The 23332-nt window shown below is 42.0% G+C and overlaps 2 protein-coding genes across 6 annotated transcripts; both read right to left on the bottom strand.

Moving 5' to 3' along the window:
• Positions 1-6923: 6923 nt before the first annotated feature.
• Positions 6924-9991, bottom strand: LOC308693346 (uncharacterized protein). The gene is made up of 3 exons (XM_081370196.1): positions 9950-9991; positions 8901-8985; positions 6924-8178 (listed from the first exon to the last, which is right to left on the bottom strand). Exons 2-3 carry the CDS (start codon positions 8983-8985, stop codon positions 7136-7138), a joined length of 1128 nt encoding a protein of 375 aa, XP_081226322.1. The 5' UTR covers positions 9950-9991; the 3' UTR covers positions 6924-7135.
• A 236-nt stretch (positions 9992-10227) lies between these two features.
• Positions 10228-20922, bottom strand: LOC308693681 (E3 ubiquitin/ISG15 ligase TRIM25-like). Of its 5 annotated transcripts, none has more exons than XM_081370761.1 (7): positions 20763-20922; positions 19578-20140; positions 12806-12901; positions 12358-12591; positions 12076-12229; positions 11914-11997; positions 10228-11701 (listed from the first exon to the last, which is right to left on the bottom strand). In XM_081370761.1, exons 2-7 carry the CDS (start codon positions 20136-20138, stop codon positions 11169-11171), a joined length of 1662 nt encoding a protein of 553 aa, XP_081226887.1. In that variant the 5' UTR covers positions 20139-20140; positions 20763-20922; the 3' UTR covers positions 10228-11168. The 5 variants fall into 5 exon arrangements, with proteins under 5 accessions (XP_081226887.1, XP_081226889.1, XP_081226886.1 ...); XM_081370763.1 differs by having other exon boundaries at positions 11914-11973; XM_081370760.1 differs by having other exon boundaries at positions 19578-20192; positions 20763-20920.
• Between the last annotated feature and the right edge of the window lie 2410 nt (positions 20923-23332).

Genomic DNA, 23332 nt, shown 5'->3' with positions numbered 1-23332 from the left:
AACATTTAAAAGCTAGACTGGATATGTGTTGCAGATATCTGTAATTCAGTTTTGCCTAGTCAAAAAGAACATTTCAGATATCCGCAACTACATTCTTCCTATCCATAATTGTAATTTCAGATATCCACAGACATTCTTCCTAGGACAAATGACATCACTGTTTTGCCATTCATTTGTATGGGGTTTATCATTACAGATATCTACAATTCAGTTTCAGATATCCACTAAGTAAATTACGGATATCTGCAACTGAATTGTAGATATCTGTAATTCTAGTTTGAGATATCTTCAATTTGATTCTGACTAGTCATAACTCCAGTTCAAGATATCTTTAATTCACCTCAATTCAAGATATCTACATGTTCCTTTTCAGATATCTTAAATTAAGTTTTGACTAGGCGAAATGATGTTGTAGATATCTCAAACTGGAGTTAGGGATAGTCATAATTTAATTGTAGATATCTATTATCAAGTTATAGATATCTTGAAATTAATTTTGATTAGAGATATCTGAAATTTGAGATATCTGTAACTTTCATTCTGCCTAGTCAAAATATAATTACAGATATCTTGAATTAAAGTTTAGACTAGGCCAAATGACGTTTCAGATATCTGTATGCAAATTAGACCCGCTTCACACTTTAGCGGGAGCAGAGCATGTTTTTCAAATCATCAAATCACATAGCACATGTTAACTGTTAACTTGTAATTAGCACTGATTAGCACCATGTTGGAGCAACCAGAGGGTGAAGGAGTTTTTAATCATCTTTTTAATGCTGTTAGATACTGTTCCAAACTGAAAAATAAAATGGAAAAAATAAGAACTAATCTGAACTAAGAACTTTTTTCCTCATCTAAGGAAGTTAATGTTATTGTGCTTTCATGGCAAGAATAGCATGCATGTCAGCATATTTATTAAAGTGAATTAGTTTGAATCTCTTTCACGCATAAATCTTACGGCAACAATAACCTTTTAAGCATGATCATAAACATAGCATAGCACAACATTTTTTTTATTTATTTTTTTGTATATAAAAAACATTTTCTGGTGTTTTTTTTTGTTTGTTTTTTTTTCAATTACAGCCTGCTTCTTTCTTTTTCCATTCATAGAAATAAGGAATTTTACCCACTTCTTCTTTGATTATGGCGGGGAGGGGAAATGGATATCTAAAATAGAGCAACGTCATGCACAATAATTTGCACTAGTGATAATGACATTTGAGATATCTTTAACTTTCATTCTGCCTAGTCAAAACTGAATTACAGATATCTGCAATTGTGAAGTTGAATGTCGTTTTCAATGAGGTCATTGCAGATATCTGTAATTCAGTTTTGCCTAGTCAAAACTGAATTACAGATATCTCTATCTGTCGTTTCGACTAGTCACAAATACGTTACAGATATCTTGAATGACAATTCCGCCTATCCAAAATTTAATTACGACTAGTCAGAAAGACATTTTTGATATCTACAATGTTAATTCCGGATAGTCAAAATTAGCTTTTAAATGTTAAAAGGGCTTGCCATAGACTGGCTCAGTTTTTGCTGGTCAAAACTGCGCTAATGCAAACTCAGGTTTTACTAACCACTTGTTTTCATGAAAGTGTTATCTATTAAATGCATTGCACAAATAATTAAATGCCATTAAATAAGGTTCTGTAAATATATTTATTAATATGTGGGCCTAGGCAGGACTTGGCAAACTAGGTCAATTTTTAGTATCATACATGCACTCTTACTATGATGTGACCATTTTTCCTATTGTAACAAACTCTTATGAACCGTGACCCCAAAACCGAGGTACATAGCCTACCGAATCGTGACTTCTGTATACCGTTATACCCCTACAATCTATTTTAAGGTTTAATTTTGGTTTGGCTTAAAGATAAGTTGAATGAAAGTATATGCATAATTTACTGTTATTACTACAGTAAGTACAGAAGCTGATTCGCCGGTCCTTTCTTCTGGTCTCTGCATGCACTTGACCAGTGTGTGTTAGCAGAAGTGCTGATCAGTGTGTGTTAGCAAAAGCTGATTCCACCATGATTAGCTGAAGACAGCAGTCTCTGTCTGAACTGGCACAATCTCAGCCTTGGATAATCAATCTCTTAATAAACTAAAAACGGTGGTATATCTCAGTGAATTATGGGTAGGCCATGTGGACACCTCAGTGCAGTTTACAGAGGTGCATTGCGGGCTAAGAGTTTGATAGATGGAGGGTGAAAAGCAAGAGAAAGGAATAATCTGTATCCTTCCTGATGTAATTGTTGCTCCTGGCTTCATGCTTCTGCACAGCTCTTCACCTCAGAGAGCTGAAATGAAGTTAATTTAATCAAGTAATACATGTGCCCATATCACCTATTGATTTAAAATCAGGCTTAGCTAAAAACGGAAAACTTTTTGTGTTCTGGACGGTTTTTGAAAACGATATCATTATCATATCCGTGTAAACTATAAAAACGCGATTTTGTTAAAACACTGACGAAATGCGCATGTGTATCACGTGTTCAGTCTATAGGCACGTAGTGTTTCTTTACGAAGTGCATCCTCATATAAAAAAAACTACTAAAATGGTACCGCTCAAATAAATATGCACGTGGATATCGCACGCACACAAAAATCCTCTCCCGACGTAAATGTAACTCCCTTCGAATGAATGCAGCCTCCTCATCTAACTATAAAAGTTTCCTGTATAAAAGGACATGCCATTTTTGTCACTTGTAGACGATGTCTGCATGATAAAAATGTGCGCAATGAATGAATACTGCACTGCAAAAAAATTGTTTTCTTCAATTAAGTGCATGTTTTCTTATTTTGCAAATGATCTGCCAATGGGGTAAGAAAAATAATCTTGTTTCCATTTGCATTAAGATTATTTTTCTTACCCCACTGGCAGATAAAACATTTTTAGTTGTAAAATGCACTTAAAGGTATAGCGGAGGATCTTTCCGAATTTTTGATAAGACCCGCCCTCTCCACTTTTTGAAAAGATGATTGATTCACCAGAATGATTGACAATTAGGAGGACCAATAGTATAGGCTATCCACCCAGAAGTAAAAAATCCTCCGCTATACCTTTAATTTAGATTTTTCCCCCACAGAAAACAAGATTAAATATCTTATATCACTTTTTATTATATAGAAAATGCATCTTGATTTAAGATTGTTTTGATATTTGTACTTGAAATAAGACAAAAAAAAAAAACTCTGTAAGTAAAGCATTTTTGCAGCGTGCATGAATGAAGTATTTTAACATCGCTTACGGTTTAAAAAGGGGGAGCAGACCCAAAGAAACTCTGGGTTTACTGAAGAAAACCTGCTCCCGACCAGGTTAAGTTCGGAGTAAATCACCACGGTAACTGATCTATAAATAGTATAAGTTCCCTCTCTTTCAGAAACAGGCTTGAGTTACTCTGCTTTCTCGGGTTTGAGATTCCTCCCATTCCGAAACGGAAAACCCAGAGGTTTCATTCTTGTCAATAGTCTGTCAGAAACAGAAGTGCTGAAAAGCCTCTTCTTTCATTCCAGTAGTTCCCTAGTTTCATTACGGTGATGTCTGTAGATCTTCTGTGCATGGCACATTATATTAAGCACAATGCACTGTGTCAACAGGCTGAGACAAACAGGATCATGACTTGTGGAACGAAATCTGTTACTGTCTCTTAAAACACTATGGACAAACACATTAATTCAAATCACACATATAATCAGAGATGTTGTCAGTGTAATCATTTTATTTTTGCCATCATACAGAGACTCAACGTTTATGTTGCAGAGAAATCTATAGATCTGTCCAAAGTCAATAACTCAAATTGAGAGAATCGTTTCAAACTGTCATACTCTTTGTCCATGTCTTTATGAGGTGGCTTACAATCAGAAAAATAAAAATACATAAAATGTAAGATTAAAGTGATTCAATAATTTTGCTGCTCCCCAACGAAACAGAAAAAATATCTCTACACATCTTGTGGCATTTTACAGAAACTCTAGTTTATTTTAGCAACAACTACTTCATCTAAATCTCACATTATTTACACTGGATCTGAAGAAAACGTGTTTCCTGCGCCACAGAACAATGCTTAAAATACTTATGTTGCCATAACACTCATATTTAAATTCTTGCACTTAATGCTGTAAGATGCAATTTGCTCATGTTTACATTTCATTTAAATTAGTTTTAATGACTTTTAACTTGTTCAAGTCTCTGAAGTCAGCATGAAACAGAAATTTCAATCGCCTTTCTTTCCTATTGTGACGTATATCTGAGTGAAACGGCTTCTCGAACAAGAACAAATGTAGGGCGGGACTTGATTGATTGGATGGTTGTGGTTTGCTATAGAGGTTATGCGTGTGACGTCACCGTCGGCCGGAGTGACTGTGGTTACACACACTGAGTGGCAGAAAGACTGAGCGGCAGCATTGGTTTTCAGCGTGAATGCAGCGAAAAACACACAAAACGCATCTAAAACGGGAAAGAGCTTTGCGATTGACTGTACAACTACACTTGACAAGAAATCTCAGGTTTATTTTTACAGATTGCCGAAAGCTCCAGAACAGAGGAGCAAATGGATCGCGGCAATTCACAGAAACAACTGGATCCAGGCAGCGTAAGGTGGATTTGCAGTTATCATTCTGTCAAAATGCAGAATTTAGGGGTAAAATCATACCCTAAACTGTATATTGTATTGTTATATAATGTATTGACAACTCATCAATTAAACATTTATCATTGTGTATTCTGCATAATTGGATGTTTTTAAATAAACTGACAAAAAACTATACAAGTTTTAAGGCTGGACTATATGATGATATATAACATTGATATAAGTGATCACATGGATTTAAACCTACCTATATTGTATTTATAAAAAGTGTTCACAGGCTAATTTGCTTTATGAATTTCCCCGGCGTCGAAATCGATCAATATAAATATCAGGAAACACGATTCCTGACTTCATGTCAATATCCACGGATCACTGGCTTGTAAGGAACCAGTGGCGGCTGCTGGTCTTTCAAAGAGGGGAAGCTCATTTTCGGCCTACATCATAAAAATTGTCCATTTATTTATACGTAAATTCTGCCCAATGTTCCTTTTCAAGAAAATGCTCTGTGACCCTGTCGTTCCAACTAGGCGTCTTTTCCAGTGACTTGACCAGTGTCCTCTCAATGGCCAGCAGAGTTAGGAATAATTGTATAAATGTAATAATATAATAAAGGTATAAATAATAATATAATAAAGTATAATAATACTACTACTAATAATATATAGGCTATTTTTAATTATTTTAATAATTATTGTTTTAATTATCACTAATAATATTATAAAAAATATAATAGGATAAGTAATAATTAAAACAATAATTATTAAAATAATTAAAAATAGCCTATATATTATTAATAATAATACTACTAATAATATATAGGCTATTTTTAATTATTTTAATAATTATTGTTTTAATTATTACTAATAATATTATAAAAAATATAATAGGATAAGTAATAATATAATAAAGGTATAAATGTATAATTGTGTGAAATGTATTATGAAAAATGGCTAGCAATTTCGACAAGCAAATACCAAGAAAGAGGTAGCAGCAGTTTGTCTTTTGACTATCACTTGAAAAATCCGCGATGGGACTGAGCTCGAACAGCTTCAGCGCCAGCGACTTTTTATTGTATGAAATCGCTGTCAATCAAAAGGAGATGCAGCCCCTCCAATCATCACGCGGAAGCCCGGAGTCCGGGCCAGCCCACTCCTCATTCACCCCCAGAGACGCTGAGCGTCCGTGGGCGGGACATAATCGCAGCATTTATCCAATGACCGTCTAGTTTCGAAGCGCTGAAAAAAACGGTTCAGAGCAGCCCCATTGAAGTCAACGGACGCTGGGCTTCAACAGGGAAATGCGATGTCTGTGACGCTACGGGAATTTATGAGAAGGAGATCGAGTCAGCCGACCTGCTGTATGTAACTGATTCTGAACGAACTCGTCTTTGAGATGAACGTTTTTTAACGCATTTTTAGTCAATAAAATGTTAACACAATAGTACATATTTGACCATAATTTTTTTTGACATTATAGGGGAAGCCGAGCTTCCCTTGCAGTCTTAAAGAAATCCCCACTGTAAGGAACACTATATCAAGCCCAAAAGGAGCAAATGGATCGTGGCAATTCACAGAAAACAAGAGATGGTCCTCACTGCAGAACACAAAATCCAGGGGGAGGAGTTAGATCCAACCCCACCCCTAAACCTACCAGTCTCCACCCCTTAGATCTGGATCCAACTCCGCCCCCTGGATCTCGTGTACTGCAGTGAGGTGCTACTCGGCTAATTTGCTTTATGAATTCCCCAGCGTCAAAATCGATCAATATAAATGTCAATATCCATTGATCACTGGATCTTTGGTACGTTGTAAGGAACACTATATTGAGTCTAACCTTTAGTTTAAACTGATAATCGTTTGTTTTACTCGCGTTTTCGCAGTTTCCGCTATTAAATCCAGCCACGCAGCAGCTCTTCTGCCACTCAGTCCGGCTGAGGAGGCGTGTTCCTGCGGGAAAGTGACTTAAATGCATACCCTCTATTGGTCGATCTCATGTGAGTGACAGGTTGCCCCGCCCTCACGCATCATCAGAGAAGAGATGTCACAGCAATAGGGAGGGGAAATTATTTTGATTCAAGATTATAACATTACATGAATTTAAAGGGATAGTTCACCCAAAAATGAAAATTCTGTCATCATTTACTCGCCCTCAAGTTGTTCCAACCATGTATGAATGTATTAACAGAAAAGAAGATATTTTGAAGAATAGGGGTAATCAAACAGTTGATGAGCTCCAATGACTTCCATAGTATGAAAAAAAATAAAAAATACAATACCATCAAATGTTTAGTCATAATAAATAATTTTCATTTTTGGGTGAACTATCCCTTAAAATAAAATAATGATGTGCACAAATAAATAATTAATAATAAATACTACAATATTCCATAAATATAAGAATTGTAAATTTTGATTTCATGGTGACTTTTTCTGCATGTTGTTTTGCACTATTCTACATTATGCATTGTTTAAATTGTATGCAAAAACACTTCGGCAATACAAATGTACAATATTATTCGTGTCAATAAAGCACTACAAACTAACTAACTGGATGGATGGATTTTGCTCACTGTGAAACTTGCTTTGTGGAAAATGCTTCTTCATATGATTTGCTACAGAGTTTGAATGTCTAAACCTCTCTCCACACTGAGTGCAGTGGTACGGCTTCTCTCCGGTGTGAAGTCGCTCGTGTGATTTCAGGTGTGCAGACAGAGAGAAACTCTTGTCACAGTATGAACACTTGAAAGGTCGTTCTCCAGTATGAATCGTCTGGTGGCGTTTCAGTTGGCCAGGCGTAACGAAACTCTTCCCACACTCACAACACACTTGATCTCTCACACCGGTGTGTATTTTCTCGTGCAGTTTACAACTTTCCTGCAGTGAAAAACTCTTGCCACAGAAGGAACACACATAAGGCCTCTCATTCGTATGGACTTTCAGGTGGTTTTTCAGATTTGATGATGAATTGAAATCTTTACCACAATGCTCACAGTTAAATGGCATTTGTCCAGAATGAAGGTGCAGATGATTTTTGAGACCGGTTGCATCTTTGAAGCTCTTCTCACACTGAGTGCAGTGGTACGGCTTCTCTCCGGTATGAACTCGCTCGTGGGATTTCAGGTTTCCAGATTGAGTGAAAGTCTTGTCACAATATGAGCACTTGTAAGGTTTTTCTCCAGTATGAATAATTTGGTGTTGTTTCAACTGGCCAACCGTAGTAAAGCTCTTCCCACACTCCAAACACACATGATCTCTCACATCATTGTGTATTTTCTGGTGCTGCTTACAACTGTCCAGCCGTGAAAAACTCTTTCCACAAACGGCACACAAGTGAGGCCTCTCGTCTGAATGAATTTTTAGGTGTTTGTTGAGATGTGACAATGAGCTAAAATCTTTACCACACTGATCACAGTCGAAGGGCTTTTTTCCAGAGTGAACGGACAGATGATTCATGAGAGATGATTTATGTCTGAAGCTCTTTCCACATCTAGAGCACGTGTGCAGCTTTTTCAAGTTACGATGTTCCTCCCCCGCTTCATTCAGTTCTCGTCTTTGCTCTTTCACTTCCATCCAATCTAAAATAAACATATTAAGTTTAGGTGAACCCTGATTTAACAGCAGAAATTAACAGAGATCAGGTATCAGTCTGTGTGTATCAAGTATCAGATCTTTGAGGTGTCAAAGGTTCGTTCTGTCATTCTCTTGTCAATGCAATTAAATCGTGGATGACAATTGCTATACAATGATATGATCATTCAGATGCATTTTCTGTAGGGATGCACCAACATGAAAAATGTAGCCGATACAGATAACCGATAATTCTTTATATATGAAGGCCGATACCAGATATATTGGCAGATAATTCTAAGTCTTCATATAATTTTTGAGAGCCTGATTTTAAAAGTATTACCATGAAATCCATGTCCCAAGCACACAATTATAATGTTTTCATTATAATTTTATGTAGCCTATATGACAGACTTGCGCTGCACATGTTGCATTAACTGTATTTTTTCTTTTTACAGTTATTCCAATCATATTTCAAGCAATTCAAAACCATCATGGCGAACATTGCACATTTGAAGTGTCTCAGCTGAAGGAAATGATCCATAATTTATCGGCTTTAATATATACATAACCGAATCCGATAACATTAAAAATCAACATATTTCTGTCGAAACCTATATGGTGGCCGATATATCGAACATCCCTAATTTTCTTTATCATTTACCCTTCATATATTGCTTATTTCACTGACACAACATCTGTTTTGTTACCTTCAAGAATGGACACCAACCTGTTTGTTCCTCAGTATCTTCATGGTCGATTCTGGATGGTTCTGGATCACTCGTGTCCTCAATCTCAACTTCAACAAACGCCATCTTTAACAGTCACACCAAACTCAGCTTTAACATCTGGAGTTTTCCTTCTCTTATAGGATGATGGGAATATTCCCAGTTTTTATTGGTGGTGTGTTGGGAGGTGCACTAGACCTACCAAATTCAAATAATAATAATATTAATAAAAATATAACGCATTTTGAGTTATAAAACAGCTATATGGAGGTTGCTTATGTAACTTTGATAAACTTTTGGGCTTTTATAAGCAATAAACGGCACACGTTATATTATTATGCGCCTTTATTCACTTTTATAAACAGAAACCGGTCATTCACTGCAATTATAAAGCTTGGAAGAGCCAGAACATTTTTTAATATAACGCTGATTGTATTCATCTGGAAGAAGAATGTCATATACACCTAGGATGGCTTGAGGGTGAGTAAATCATGGTATAATTTAAATTTTTGGGTGAACTATCCCTTTAATACAGAAACTAATTATAAACCTAGCCTAGCATAGACAACAGAGATTTACATTTAACTTACATTATGAATTTAGCAGACGCTTTTTTCCAAAACGACAATAGACGAACATAAAAAAATTCGTCCCAAAGCCAAAAGTATTCTAGTGTACAATGACTTGTACTCAGAAAGCTTGACTAAGAAACAAGTTACAGATGAAATGCAAATATCCTATTCTTTTATTAGAGATCCACTCCACAATATGAACAAACTGAATAGACGCTGATCAAGATTAATGACTACATCTAATTCTACATTTAATTTACAGTAGGCCTACGAATAATGTACATTATAACGCAACACAAATATAAATTCTTACATTAGAAAAGTAAGTTTCTAATAACATTAAGCCATAAAATAAAATATTATTTATCACGTAGAAGTGTACACTCACTCATAGTCTCTGAAGAACTCTCTGCCAACACATTACACTCTAATTATTAATAAACCAGAGCTCATAATGCGTTTCGTACTTCAACACTCACCCCATCTCTCGAGTTTCTCTTTGCGCATGCGCATCCTCTTGTTCTTCTAGATTTGAATGGCAAACTCGAAAACCATTTAGTGCATTGCTGCCACCTACTGGAAATATTTATTCTGCCAATGCCAGCAAAAATAAAGAGATTTGTGGAATGCCAGTTTTGTCTATCTGAAAGCTATTGTGTATCACACTGAGCTTTTAAGATGCAGATTTCAGTAGTATTTAAAAGTTAAATGGGAAAAGTTAATGCTGCAGTACACAGAAAAATAACATGCACATTTTCATGTATGTCCCATATTGTATTTTTATTTTTGTAGCAATGTGTGACATGTAAACAGAAAATTCACACGTGCATGTCAATTTTTACACATTTCTTTCATGTTAAGTATACAGTGAACAGACAATTGGCATAAAATGACATCCAGGCAAGTTCCAATATATATGCTTCCACACACACACACGCACACACGCACGCACACACGCACGCACACGCACACGCACACGCACACACACGCACACACACACACGCACACACACATTCCTTAAACTGCAAGTGAAATACAAACACTTAAAGATATAATATAATCTATATAGCAATAACATTGTGTTGCATTATCCTGGTATTAAAGAGCACAGCTGAGTTTGGCATCTCACTTGGACTTTGCAGTGATACGTGTAAACACATGGGGGAGAGGTGCTCTTTATTTGTCTCACTTGAATACAGCATTCCCCAAAATTTATAAAAATTCACAAAAAAATGGAACAGCCTTTAGAAATTACAGCGAATGCCTCAGATAATGCCAAATTAGGTCAATTTATTAACGCATTTAAACTTGTTTAATCTAATGCAAAGTGAGCACTTTGACCGCTCTAAAAGACATTTTTCTTGACAGAATTCAAACTTTACTGCTGCGACTTTGCTATTGTTAAGCAAGTTTGCAAATATCTAGTAATGAATATTAGGATTGGCTGATTGTAAATGCCAGTAGGTTTTACATTACTATTACATAAAACTTTTGTGAAACACTAAAGGACTTTGCAAGCTAAAAGGGACATCTTGTGGCTTTTATGATGAACTGCAATTGTCTTGTCTTTTATCGTACAGCTTCAGGATAGTAAAGAGTTGACGTCGTGAAGACGTGACGCAGAAAACCATTAATGCTTTGAGTGTATACCTTTAACTGTAAACAATTTAGGACATTTTAGGACATTTCATTACTGATCTAAATTCTCCTCTGTTCTATGATCCTGACTGAAGAACCTGAACTAGCCCCAAATGCAGGGTATAAGCGTTCAGTGAAAGTGGTCTGGACTCTGTGAAGGAGAGTCATTGTGTCAGAGACGCTGTAGAAGGACAGAGTTCCTGCTCTGTGATCCAGATACACTCCTATTCTAGAGGAGCAGACAGCAGGGATTGAGACTTGCTGATTATCATGACTGACATAAAAAATCTGGTTACAGTGAGTCAGTCTCCAAGACTTGTTATTAAACCCCAGTCTGCAGTCATTACTTTTTCCTTTACGACTAATTCCTATGTAGGAAACTGCTACAGACCAGTCGTTACCACTGCACTCGACCTCCCAGTAACAGCGACTGTACAAACCCTCTCGACACATGACATGGTAATATCCATCAAATCTCTCTGGGTGATCAGGATACTGCTGATCTTTATCTGAATGTGATGCTTTTCTGTTCTCTTCCGACAGGATGAGGTTTTTGTGTGCCGTGTTTGGATCCAGTTGCAGTTGAACGAAATCTGATGAAGACGGAGAGACAAATAGATATTCAAATAAAGTCCTGCCATCCATACTTCCCCCCCCCACAATTTCACATTTTAATAGATACTAATAACAATAAGTAGATTAATTATTTAATATTTTTCAACAGATAACAGAAACAGTTAATAACTATTATGAACTAAAATTCAGCAATTTTGTGAGAGAACAATACAAACAAAATTCAACTTACACTGCAAAAATCCATTTGGAGTTTCAGGTTCTGGAGACTCAGAGACATGGACATTTGACACTAAAGGGGTAAAAAAACAATCGACTGCTTAATTTTTATATGAAATCTAAAATTTTGTGAATTAATCAATACTTTTTTTTTATTAAAAACAAAACAAAAAACCTTCTCGTGATATTCTGGCTGTTTGCTGATGACAGACGTCCTCCAAAACCTCCTTAAACGCTGAGATTGAAATGTCTTTAAAAGACAGATGAGTGTGTTGAGTGAAGCTGGGAACGTCTTCAAATGTGGGTAAAACACACACAGACTGACAGCTCTGAAATGAGAATATTATAAATAATTAAGACTTAATTTTAAAACCAGAACATTTTCCAGAACATAAAACAAGCACGGTATAATAGTGTTTAATTTTATGGATAATTCTCAACATTTTCGCATCATTACCTTCAGACACTGGATCTGATCATCAGAAATGAGAAGTTTGTCAATCTCAGCTTGTGTTTTTCTGAGTTCTGTCAGCTCTTGATCCAGATGTTTGTGAAGTTCCTCTGCTCGATCTATCTCAGTCTTCTCCTGAGCTCTGATCTGCTCTTTAATCTCAGAGCGTTTCTTCTCAAGAGAGCAGATGAGCTCAGTGAAGACCTTCTCAATGTCCTCCATGGTCTCTAGAGCTGAACTCTGATGGAGACACAAAGATCTGATCATGAAGAAACAGCTTGAAAAATACATTTATGTGACCATGTGCATTGTTACAGATGTTGTTCAAATCTAAAGTGATTATGCTTTCGGTCTAATGAAACTGGCAAGATTAAAATGTTACCTATTTAAAACATTAAAACATCTGTTGTATTTGTGATTTGACCAGTCATCTGGTCCTCGTACTGATACTCACTTTAAAAGACTTCACAGCTTCACGGAGTTCCTGCTGACCTCTCTCTCGCTCCTGGATCAGCTTCTGACACGACACCTTTATCTCCTTTAACTCTTTCTGAGGATGTTAACATACAAAGTTAATATGTAAAAGAAATATTGAGCTGCAAGTAGCAATAATCAGGGACCAATTCCTCAAAAATGCACGCTTTTGTTTATGCACAATACAATTTTATGTCATCTGTATACTTGTTAGAGTAGGGGATGGGATAAAAAAAAGTTTAACATATAAAACGTTTCGGTTACTCACGTAACCTCTGTTCTCTCTAGAAGAGGGAACGAGTATTGCGTAGTTTGCTTACGCTACGGGAAAGCCTTTCTTTCTCGAGATACTGAAGCCAAAAATTATCCTTAATTTTTATAATCTTGTCAACGCAGTGCGGCAGCCTGCAGACCTAGGGCAAGCTAACTAGCGTGCCCATTGGCTGCCCTGCGGCAACTGCAGCAGCCTACCGCTGAGCCCTTGGGCGTGACGTCACGACCAATGAGCGCGCTTGGCGCGCTTAATGCGTCACAGCCCGCGAAAAGGGGTGTGGCTTAGCGTATATAAACAGGGCTCGGAGGCTGCTTCTCTGGTTTCTGTCGCATGAAGCGAAATGAGCTCGTGGCGCGAGCACGGCGGGCTACGCAATACTCGTTCCCTCTTCTAGAGAGAACAGAGGTTACGTGAGTAACCGAAACGTTCTCTTACGAGAGGTTCTCTCGTATTGCGTAGTTTGCTTACGCTACGGGAACGCCCTTGTCAACGCCGTGCGCGCCCAGCATCCACTGAATGAGTCCCAGGGAGAGCCCGGGGAACGTGATAGCGGAGAGCCGGGCAGCCCGAAGAGGGCTAGCGCCGTACATAAGCACACACTAGGGGGTTAGGAGCGGCACGGCCGGTCCTAACTGACAATTCCCTGTATAGTGCAGCTCAACCAGTAGAGCTAAATCACACAACGTAGCCCGCGCACAGATAGTGGGCTGGCATACGCGAGACTTAGACTGATAAGACTTTCGCCTGCAAGGCGGGAACATCCAGGTTGTAAAACCTAACAAACGTGGAGGGGGAGGCCCAGCCTGCCGCTGCACAAATGTCATGAATGGGAATCCCGCTGGACCATGCCCACGACGAGGCCATGCCTCTAGTGGAATGAGCTCGAACGCCCAATGGGCACTGCAGGTCTTTAGACGCATAAGCAGCAGCAATAGCGTCCACTATCCATCTGGACAGGCTGTGTTTCGAGGCGGCGAGACCCTTGGTGCGCCCACCAAACGAAACAAAGAGCTGATCCGAGCGCCTGAAAGCGGCGGACCGTGAAATGTAGTTTCTCAACGCCCTGACCGGGCAGAGGAGATTACTATCGGCCTCGCTGCCGTGCGTCGGCAGGGCTGAGAGGGAAATGACCTGTGCTCTGAAGGGAGTGCCCAAAATTTTTGGAACGTACCCATGCCTCGGTCTGAGAATGACTTTGGAGTCATTAGGTCCGAACTCGAGGCACGCGGCGTTAACAGATAACGCGTGAAGGTCTCCCACTCGTTTGACTGACGACAGTGCTATCAGAAAAACGGTTTTGAGCGTGAGGTATTTCATATCCACAGTTTCCAAGGGTTCGAAGGGATGCGCTCTCAGGGCCTCCAAGACCAGAGAGAGATCCCACATAGGAACCGAGGGGGGTCGCGGGGGGTTCATCCTCCTGGCTCCCCTAAGGAAGCGGATGACGAGCTCGTTCCTTCCTAATGCGCGGCCCTGCTCAGAAACCGAGAGCGCTGAAATGGCCGCAACATAGACTTTGAGCGTGGAGGGGGACCTGCCCGCGTCCAGTAGCTCTTGAAGGAAACACAGTACTCGCGATACCCCACATGTCTGTGGATCGAGCCCCTTAGCAGTGCACCATGTGTTAAACACTGACCATTTCGACATGTAGAGCCGCCTCGTAGAGGGGGCTCTAGATTGTATGATCGTGTTCATGACCCCGTCTGGCAGATTAGCGTGTAATCGTTGAGGCTCCACGCATGCAGAGACCAGCGCTCTGGATGGGGATGCCATATCGATCCGCGTGCTTGAGAGAGGAGGTCTCTCCTCACCGGTATCGGCCAGGGGGCTAAGTCTGCCAGCTGTATTAGATCCGGGAACCAAGCTTGGTTCTCCCAGCATGGGGCTATGAGGAGCACTGAGTGGCGCGCTTCCCTGATTCTCTCGATGACCTGAGGCAGCAGAGAGACCGGGGGGAAAGCGTACAACGGGCCGCTGGGCCAGATCTGGGCCAGCGCGTCCTCGTTCTTCGAGAAGAACTCTGGGCAGTGAGCGTTGTCTTTTGACGCAAAAAGGTCGACTTTCGCTTTGCCGAACCGTCGCCACAGTGACTGGACTGTTTGGGGGTGTAGAGACCACTCCCCAGGGGGAACGTTGTCCCTGGACAGTCTGTCGGGGCCCTCGTTCAGGTGGCCAGGCACATGCGCGGCTCTCAGCGAGCGCAGAGAGTGCTGAGCCCACACGAGGAGGCGTTCCGCCAGGGTGCAGAGCATCTTTGATCTGACACCGCCCTGGTGATTCACGTAGGCCACTACCGATGTATTGTCCGTGCGGACTAGAACATGGTGACCGTGGAGGAATGGGAGGAAGTGTTTGAGCGCTTTCTCGACCGCGAGCATCTCTAGACAGTTTATGTGTAGGAGATTCTCCTGGTCTGACCAGCGGCCATAGACCGGTCTGCCTTCGAAGAGCGCTCCCCAACCTAGGTTGGAAGCGTCTGTCGAGACAACTTTCCGGTGTGAAATCACTCCCATAGTCACTCCTGTGTGATACCATTCGGCTGCCAGCCAGGGCTGCAGGGCTGAAATGCATCCCTGACTCACTCTGACTCGCAAGCCGCCGGCCGCCCAGGCTCGGTGGGGCACGCGCATTTTCAGCCAGCGTTGGAGCGGGCGCATGCGCAGCAAACCCAGCTGGAGCACTGCTGCAGCTGAGGCCATATGCCCCAGGATACGCTGGAATGTCCTCAGCGGAACCCGGCTGCCTATTTGGAGGGATGCGGCGAGGAGGCGGATGCGGCGCGCGCGCTGCTCCGACAGTCTGGCCGTCATAGCCACCGAGTCCAGTTCTATTCCAAGAAAGGAAATTGACTGACGGGGTGATAGCGAGCTCTTGGTCCAGTTGACCGAGAGACCCAGCTCCTCCAGATGGCTGAGAAGCGCTGTTCTGTGAGACACAAGTTCCGTCTCTGACTGCGCTAGAATAAGCCAATCGTCCAGATAATTCAGTATTCGCATTCCCTGTTTCCTCAGGGGAGCGAGGGCCGTGTCCATGCATTTCGTAAATGTACGGGGTGCCAAAGACAGGCCGAACGGCAGGACTGTGTACTGATATACTCGACCCTCGAAGGCGAATCTCAAGAATGGCCTGTGACGGGGAGTTATCTGGATCTGAAAGTATGCGTCTTTTAGATCGAGAGAGATAAACCAGTCTCCTGGGCGAATCTGCGCGAGGATTTTTCTGGTTGTGATCATTTTGAACGGCCGTCTCATGAGGGCTTTGTTCAGATGTCTCAGATCTAAAATAGGTCTGAACGCTCCGTCCTTCTTGGGCACGAGGAAGTAGCGGCTGTAAAAGCCCGACTCGCTCAAAGAAGGATGAACCTGTTCTATAGCCCCTTTGCGCAGCAGCTTCGCTATTTCTGCTTGAAGCAAGTGCGCAGCTTCTGAACTCACTCTCGTCTCCGTCTGTGCTGTATAGCGCGGAGGGCGACGAGCGAATTGAAGCGAATAGCCGTGTTTTATCGTTTTCAGCACCCATTCTGACGCGCCCTGAATCGCTTCCCATGCTTCCGCATGCATAGCTAGGGGTCGAATGGTCTCTGGGCTCAGATCGCCGCGCTGCGCGGGATGGGGAGCCTGTATCAGAGAGAAAGGCGCGGCGCGCGCGCCGCTGGTGCTCGAACACGGGGGCTGGTAAACAGTATTGGCCGACTGTACAGCGTTCAGTAGCTCGGTCCCATCGGATGGAGCGTGATTTGCTGTCAAACATCCCAGGCGCGAGAGAGGCGTGGGGATTATCATGTCTACAAGTGAGTGCGCGTGCTCGTGAGCGGGCGCAGGGTTTACACTTATGACACGGCCAGTGTTTGGGAGCTTTAGAGGGTCCGTGACCCAAGGTAACTGGCTGGCAGAGCGAGCAGCGGGTAGGTGTGAGCACAAGGTTGTGGGCACATTTCCTACATTTAATACTCGAGCGGCTTGCGACCGCTTCATGAGAGAGCGCTCTGTAAGCGTTACCATGGGGACCCTGTTTGTGTGAAGCAGTGAGCACATGGGAGTGGGCACATTTTCTACACCTATAACACCCTCGGCTTGAGCCGCTGTTGCCCGGGGTAACCGAGTGGCAGAGCGAGTTACAGGTAGATGTGAGCACAGAGTTGTGGGCACATTTACTACACTTATTACTCGAGCGGCGTGTGACCGCTTTATGAGAGAGCGCTCTGAACGCGTTACCATGGGGACCGTGTTTGTGTGAAGCAGTGAGCACGTGGGAGTGGGCACATTTTCTACACTTACAACACCTTCGGCCGGAGCCGGAAAGCCCGAATTTACGTTGGCTGCGGTGTAAGCTGCTGCAGTAGCCTGCACTGAGGGGACTGACAGAGCTGGGCGTTTTGATGGCGGTCCGGCCGCAGCGGGACTCAGCCATCTCTTCCTCCCTGCGGGTGCTAGGAGGACTTCGCGGGCTCAGACTTCAGCGTTATCTTGGGACGCGGACCCCGGGGGGGCGGCGGTCTGTGACGGCTGGTCGAGCGCGACCTAGGGCGGCCGCCCTGGCGTCGCTGCGAAGTGGTTGGTGGCCGAGACGAGCGCTGTGTGGAGCTGCGCGCAGGAGGCTGAGCTTGAGAGCGGCCTGCGGCTGGGCTCGAGCGGCGAGGCAGGAAGAGATTCATAGCCTGCGACGCCTTCTGCACTTCAGAGAAGCGGTCCACAATCCCGCTGACCGCAGGGCCGAAGAGGCCGGTGGGCGAGAGCGGGGCGTTGAGGAAGACAGCGCGTTCTGACTCACTCATATCCGCCAGCGTGAACCATAAGTGTCTGTCGATGACGGTGAGCGCGGCCATAGATCTGCCGATGGCTTGTGCAGCGGTCTTGGTAGCACGGAGCGAAAGGTCCGTCGCGCTGCGCAGATCTGTTAAGGCTGTATGATCCGAGCCCTTCTCGTCCAATTCGCGGAGGAGGTCGGCTTGCAGGATCTGAAGAACAGCCATCGAGTGCAGGGCAGAAGCAGCTTGGCCGGAGGCGGCGAATGCGCGGCCGGCGAGAGCTGATGTGGTCCTGCAGGCTTTAGACGGCAGGGCAGACTTTGAGCGCCATCTAGCAGACGGCGGGCAAAGGTGCGTTGCCACCGCTTCCTCAACGGAAGGGATGCCGGTATAGCCTTTCTCGGCGGCCCCGTCCACCTGGGAGAGAGCCGAGGAGACAGACGAGCGGAGTCTAGCGGAGAAGGGCGCGTTCCACGACTTCGAAAGCTCCTGGTGGAGCTCAGGCAGGAAGGGTGCTGACCTAGAGGCTGGCGCTTGGCGGCGGCTAGGCAGAAAACACCCGTCGAGTCGGTTAGGCGCGGGCTCCTTGGGTGGGGACCAGTCCAGTCCCAGTCGGTCGACCGCTTTGGTGAGGAGGCGGAGAAGTTCCGCGTCGACACTGGAGCGGGACCTGCCAGACTCAGGAGTCGAGGAGGCGGAGCGGTGAGAGCCCGACCACTCCTCGCTGTCCGAGGCAAGCAGAGAGCAGCTGTCAGCGGCGTCATCTGCTTCATCCCCTGAGGCGACGGCAGTGCGGGCAGTAGCCGGCCGCTGCGCGTCGGTGAAGGGCGGGGGAGAAGGAGAAAGCGAGGCTCGCGGGAGGGGCTCCGGCGAGCGCTCAGCTATAACCACCGGCTCGGGAGGCCTTTGAGAGCGGCGTTTCTTCTTACGCGGCCCTGAAGAGGCAGCCGGGGAAGGTGGAGGATCGTCAAACATGGCGAGTCGAGCCCGCAGGGTCGACATCGGCAAGTCCTCACACTGTTCGCAGCCGCCCGAGGAGAGGGCGCGGGCTGCGTGGTCGAAGCCCAGGCAGAGAGCGCAAATCACGTGGCGGTCTCCATCGCTGAGCGGGGCTCTGCACGAGCCACAGGATGAGCGAGGCATTTGAAACAACGCCTCGCGCTCTTTTAGATGCAAGAGTGTGACGCGGGGCGAACACACAAACACATACAACACAGAGCAGTAAAGGATATGATCGCCGGATAGCGAAGCAGGCAGGGAAAGCTGAAGGCGGCGAAGGCGGCCGGCGTCCTCAGGCTGAGATCCTCGGCGTGCTGGTCGCTTGTTTCGACGGCGGCTTCCTCAGAGAGCAGCGATGCGAAGAGCTTCGCTGAAAAGACAGAAATCAGAGAAGCAGCCTCCGAGCCCTGTTTATATACGCTAAGCCACACCCCTTTTCGCGGGCTGTGACGCATTAAGCGCGCCAAGCGCGCTCATTGGTCGTGACGTCACGCCCAAGGGCTCAGCGGTAGGCTGCTGCAGTTGCCGCAGGGCAGCCAATGGGCACGCTAGTTAGCTTGCCCTAGGTCTGCAGGCTGCCGCACTGCGTTGACAAGATTATAAAAATTAAGGATAATTTTTGGCTTCAGTATCTCGAGAAAGAAAGGCTTTCCCGTAGCGTAAGCAAACTACGCAATACGAGAGAACCTCTCGTAAGAGAACTATATATTACAGATGAACATGAACATTTACCTTCTGATTTGTCCATTCAGATTCCAGCGAAACCACACGGTGGCCGTTATGATTGTCAATCATACACAAGTAACAAATACACTGACGATCCTCCTGACAGTAAATCTCCAGAAGTTTCCCATGACTGAGACAGATGTTCTCCTGAATGTGTCTGGAAGCTTCGACTAGTTTGTGCTTCATAAACGCAGGAGATTGATAGTGAAGCTGCAGGTGAGTTTGACAGAAGGAGGCCAAGCACTGCAGACAGGACTTTACAGCTCTGTTCTTCTCTGTAGTGCAAACATCACACTCCACAGCAGCCGTTTGTAGGGACGTCTTCTGCAGCGTCTCCATCATCTCAGCTATCAGAGTGTTCTTCTTCAGTAGAGGTCTCTGACTGAAGCTCTCTCTGCATTGGGGACAGCGGTACGGCGGCCCCTGCTCCTTCTGGCCCCAGCAGTCAGTAATACAGCTCATACAGTAACTGTGTCCACAGGGAATCGTCACCGGCTCCTTCAGAGGATCCAAACAGACTGGACAGCTGAACTGATCCACATACGGACTCGCTGCAGATTCAGACATTTCTGTGCAGTGTTCAAAGATGAACAGATTCTCAGCTTCTGTAATAAGGGCTGTCTAGCCAAGAAAATCAGTTAGGCTATTTGTCTTTTTGTTTTTTACTTAAGTGAAAGTATGGATACTGAAGAGATTTTACAAAGTCCAAGTATAACCAAAAAAATTGTTGAGAGAAGACTAATCACAATGTTTACATTTTTTAACTGAGGGGAAATAAATTCTGTTCTCTGCTGATCAACTGCAGGCTGTAAATGCTTTTGTATATGCTGTCAATAGAGTTTAACTTGTATTTATGCAGAAAAGTCTTATCATGATCACCACAGAAATAGGTTTGTATTTTTAAACAATCTTCGAAATCGTAAAGAGTAAAAAGTATAGTTTTGAGGTATGTAATCGAGTATTTCAATTCAAAAGTGACTCACTTAAGTTTTCATTAAACAACAAAATACAAAAATAATTGTTTAGCAATTAAGTACAAAGCAAAATTTAGTTTCATCAGGCCTGTTACAAGTTACAGGATTAGAAACTCTGTACCCACACACACACACACAAACACATATTTGCACGCGATTTCTTTTTAAGCAGACAACATGATAAAGTCATAATCATTGGATCTTATGAAGTCCTTACCTTGACAGAAATTCAACCAAAATATGACTTGCGTTAAAGTTTATAAAGCTTTTGACACAATGAACAGCGGTGTTGATCTATAAAAGAGGTTGAATCAATTGTGTAGAGGAGAAATAGCCTAAGTTTCATTTCTCTTGAATGCAAATACTTCCTGGTTCTCAGCGCGTAAACAAAATGGGCGTGTGTTCTGTGTGAGATAATGAGAGAAAGAGGAATATAATGTTTATATTCCCCTGATCGACTTCTGAACATTTAACATTTAACTGTAATTATTAAACTTAGACATTTATTTAAAAAAATGTGTTCAAGAGTTAAAGAAATAGCTACTACATCTGAATTACACTACAGTTCTCTAAATTATACATAAGCCTGTATTTCAGCTTCAGCATTCAGAAGGAATGTCATAATAGTAATAAACTATGAATTTAGATTAAAATGGCACTTAATTGGCTGAAGTAGTTTATCTCGTCCACTACTGGGATAATGACGCTCTGGAGTGAAAAGCTCTTGGTGATAAAAACTGATCACAGCTGACATCTGATTTCTGCTGAATATGTCAAATATGTCTGATATCATTTTTGATGATTTAATGAAAAATAATAAATGAAATATTCCATGTAGTAAATATGTGTTTTGACAATTTAGTTAAATAACTGAATAATGACAGACAAATTAAATAACAAAATCACAAATAAATCTGAATGACACTAGTCTAAGTTATACATAAACCTGTGTGTTTAGCTGAAGGAATCTCATAATAGTAATATAAGCAGATTCTTAAGACAATGTTTCCTAAAACAGCAACATTTCCGCTTTGAATTAACCAAAATATCACTGTTATTAACACAAATGCAACATTTAATTGAATTTTCTCTGTATTTTATCATAATTACAGATTACATTATTAATTAATTTAGGGGGAGACTGAGGGCAATTGTAAACATTTTTTACAGTTCCCTTCATAACTTACAGACTACTTGAAATACACTATTGATCTTTTGATACAATAAACAAATATAGGTGCACTAATTAATATTACAATTGGTAACACTAATAATTTCCATAAACAATGACATAATGATTTGCCATAATTAAATTACACTGTTAAACTCTAGTCTGATTCACAGTTGTGGTATCAGAGATTAGAACAAACACATTTTAATACACCCCTTTTAAATGTAGTTTTACATTTTGTGAAATCTGTTCATTTTCTATCAGTTTGTGAACACAGACAAACAACATGCTTACATTGGGCCATGTTGCTCAAGATTTTGTAACAAAATGTCATCAGCAGAATACAAAAACTGTACATCCAAAAAGTAACTCTCATAAATCAAAATCAGTATTTTGTTGAAAACTTATGCTGAGATGAAATTATTGAGCTCCTTTTCCACAGAGAGAGAGAGAGAATCCTACTGAGCATGTGCAGATTAAGTGTCATCGCATGTTTCTGATTGGAGGAATTGAGTGTGTTAAAATTGCCCACTATATTGTCTCCAACAAACTGAAGTAGAACAACAAATATAAAGATGAATCTTTTGAAGAAACATTGCTATGTATTAATAGAAGAGGATATATATATATAAAAAAGAGGTGTCTTTAAAAGGTTTTTAAAATTGTGGTTTCTCAGCTTACCATCAGATACTGTAGTTATGAAGCTGGGTAAAAATAAATCAAAATCAGACCTCATCCTGAAGTCAAAAGCTATTCAAATTGTAAACAAAACAAAACAAAACAAAACAAAAAAAACACCAACACAGTTTATATAGAAAGGCGGTCTTATTAGCAGATAGCAACACAACCGAACAAATTAGTGGCTGCATTTAAAAAAAGTGATATAACATGTTACATGTGACACATATGACATTTGAGTAACGCTGCTCTGTAAACAGTTTCTTCCACAGCCGACTACATCATGGATTCAGACATGGATTATTATTGAGTTTTGCAATAAAGAAACCTTACAGAAGATGAACACTTTCAGATGCCAAAATTACAGAATACACAAAATCACAATAATTTGATATGTATAATCGTACATTTATTTACTAAATCCAACTTGAGTGTCTTAAATGGGTTTAGAATATTCATTGATGGTGTTTAAGAAATTGTATGCCTTTTGTTCATCCAAACAAAATTATGTTTTATTAACAAAGTTCGGGAGGAGCAGGTTCAGATAATTAAATTAAACACATGTGGAGCACATTCGGACAATCAAACCTAATTAAACACGAGTGGACCACACTCTGTTAATCAACCCAATCAATGAGGTAAGAGGTGTGTATATATACTGCAAACTTACCTCTGTTCATTGACAGTTTAACAGCATCCCTCCACCACCCCATCTCCTCACTTCTATAGTCCTAAATACTCTTACAACAACGGGGGAGTACTCTGGGTTCGGGCAAAATTTCCGAGCTCGGAGCCGTTCCCTCACACAGCACGCCAAATACGCATAATCTTTACTCTGTTTAATTGATGTAAGGGTGAACTCGTGAATTATATTTTAATTTAAATACATGCACATTTCAGGAGTTTAGCAATTGAATCTGAAACTCGATCAATTATAT

This window comes from Scardinius erythrophthalmus (genome assembly GCF_964197995.2).
Source record: "Scardinius erythrophthalmus genome assembly, chromosome: 7".
NCBI lineage: Eukaryota > Metazoa > Chordata > Actinopteri > Cypriniformes > Leuciscidae > Scardinius > Scardinius erythrophthalmus.
This window is presented reverse-complemented; position numbering and strand designations above follow the sequence as displayed.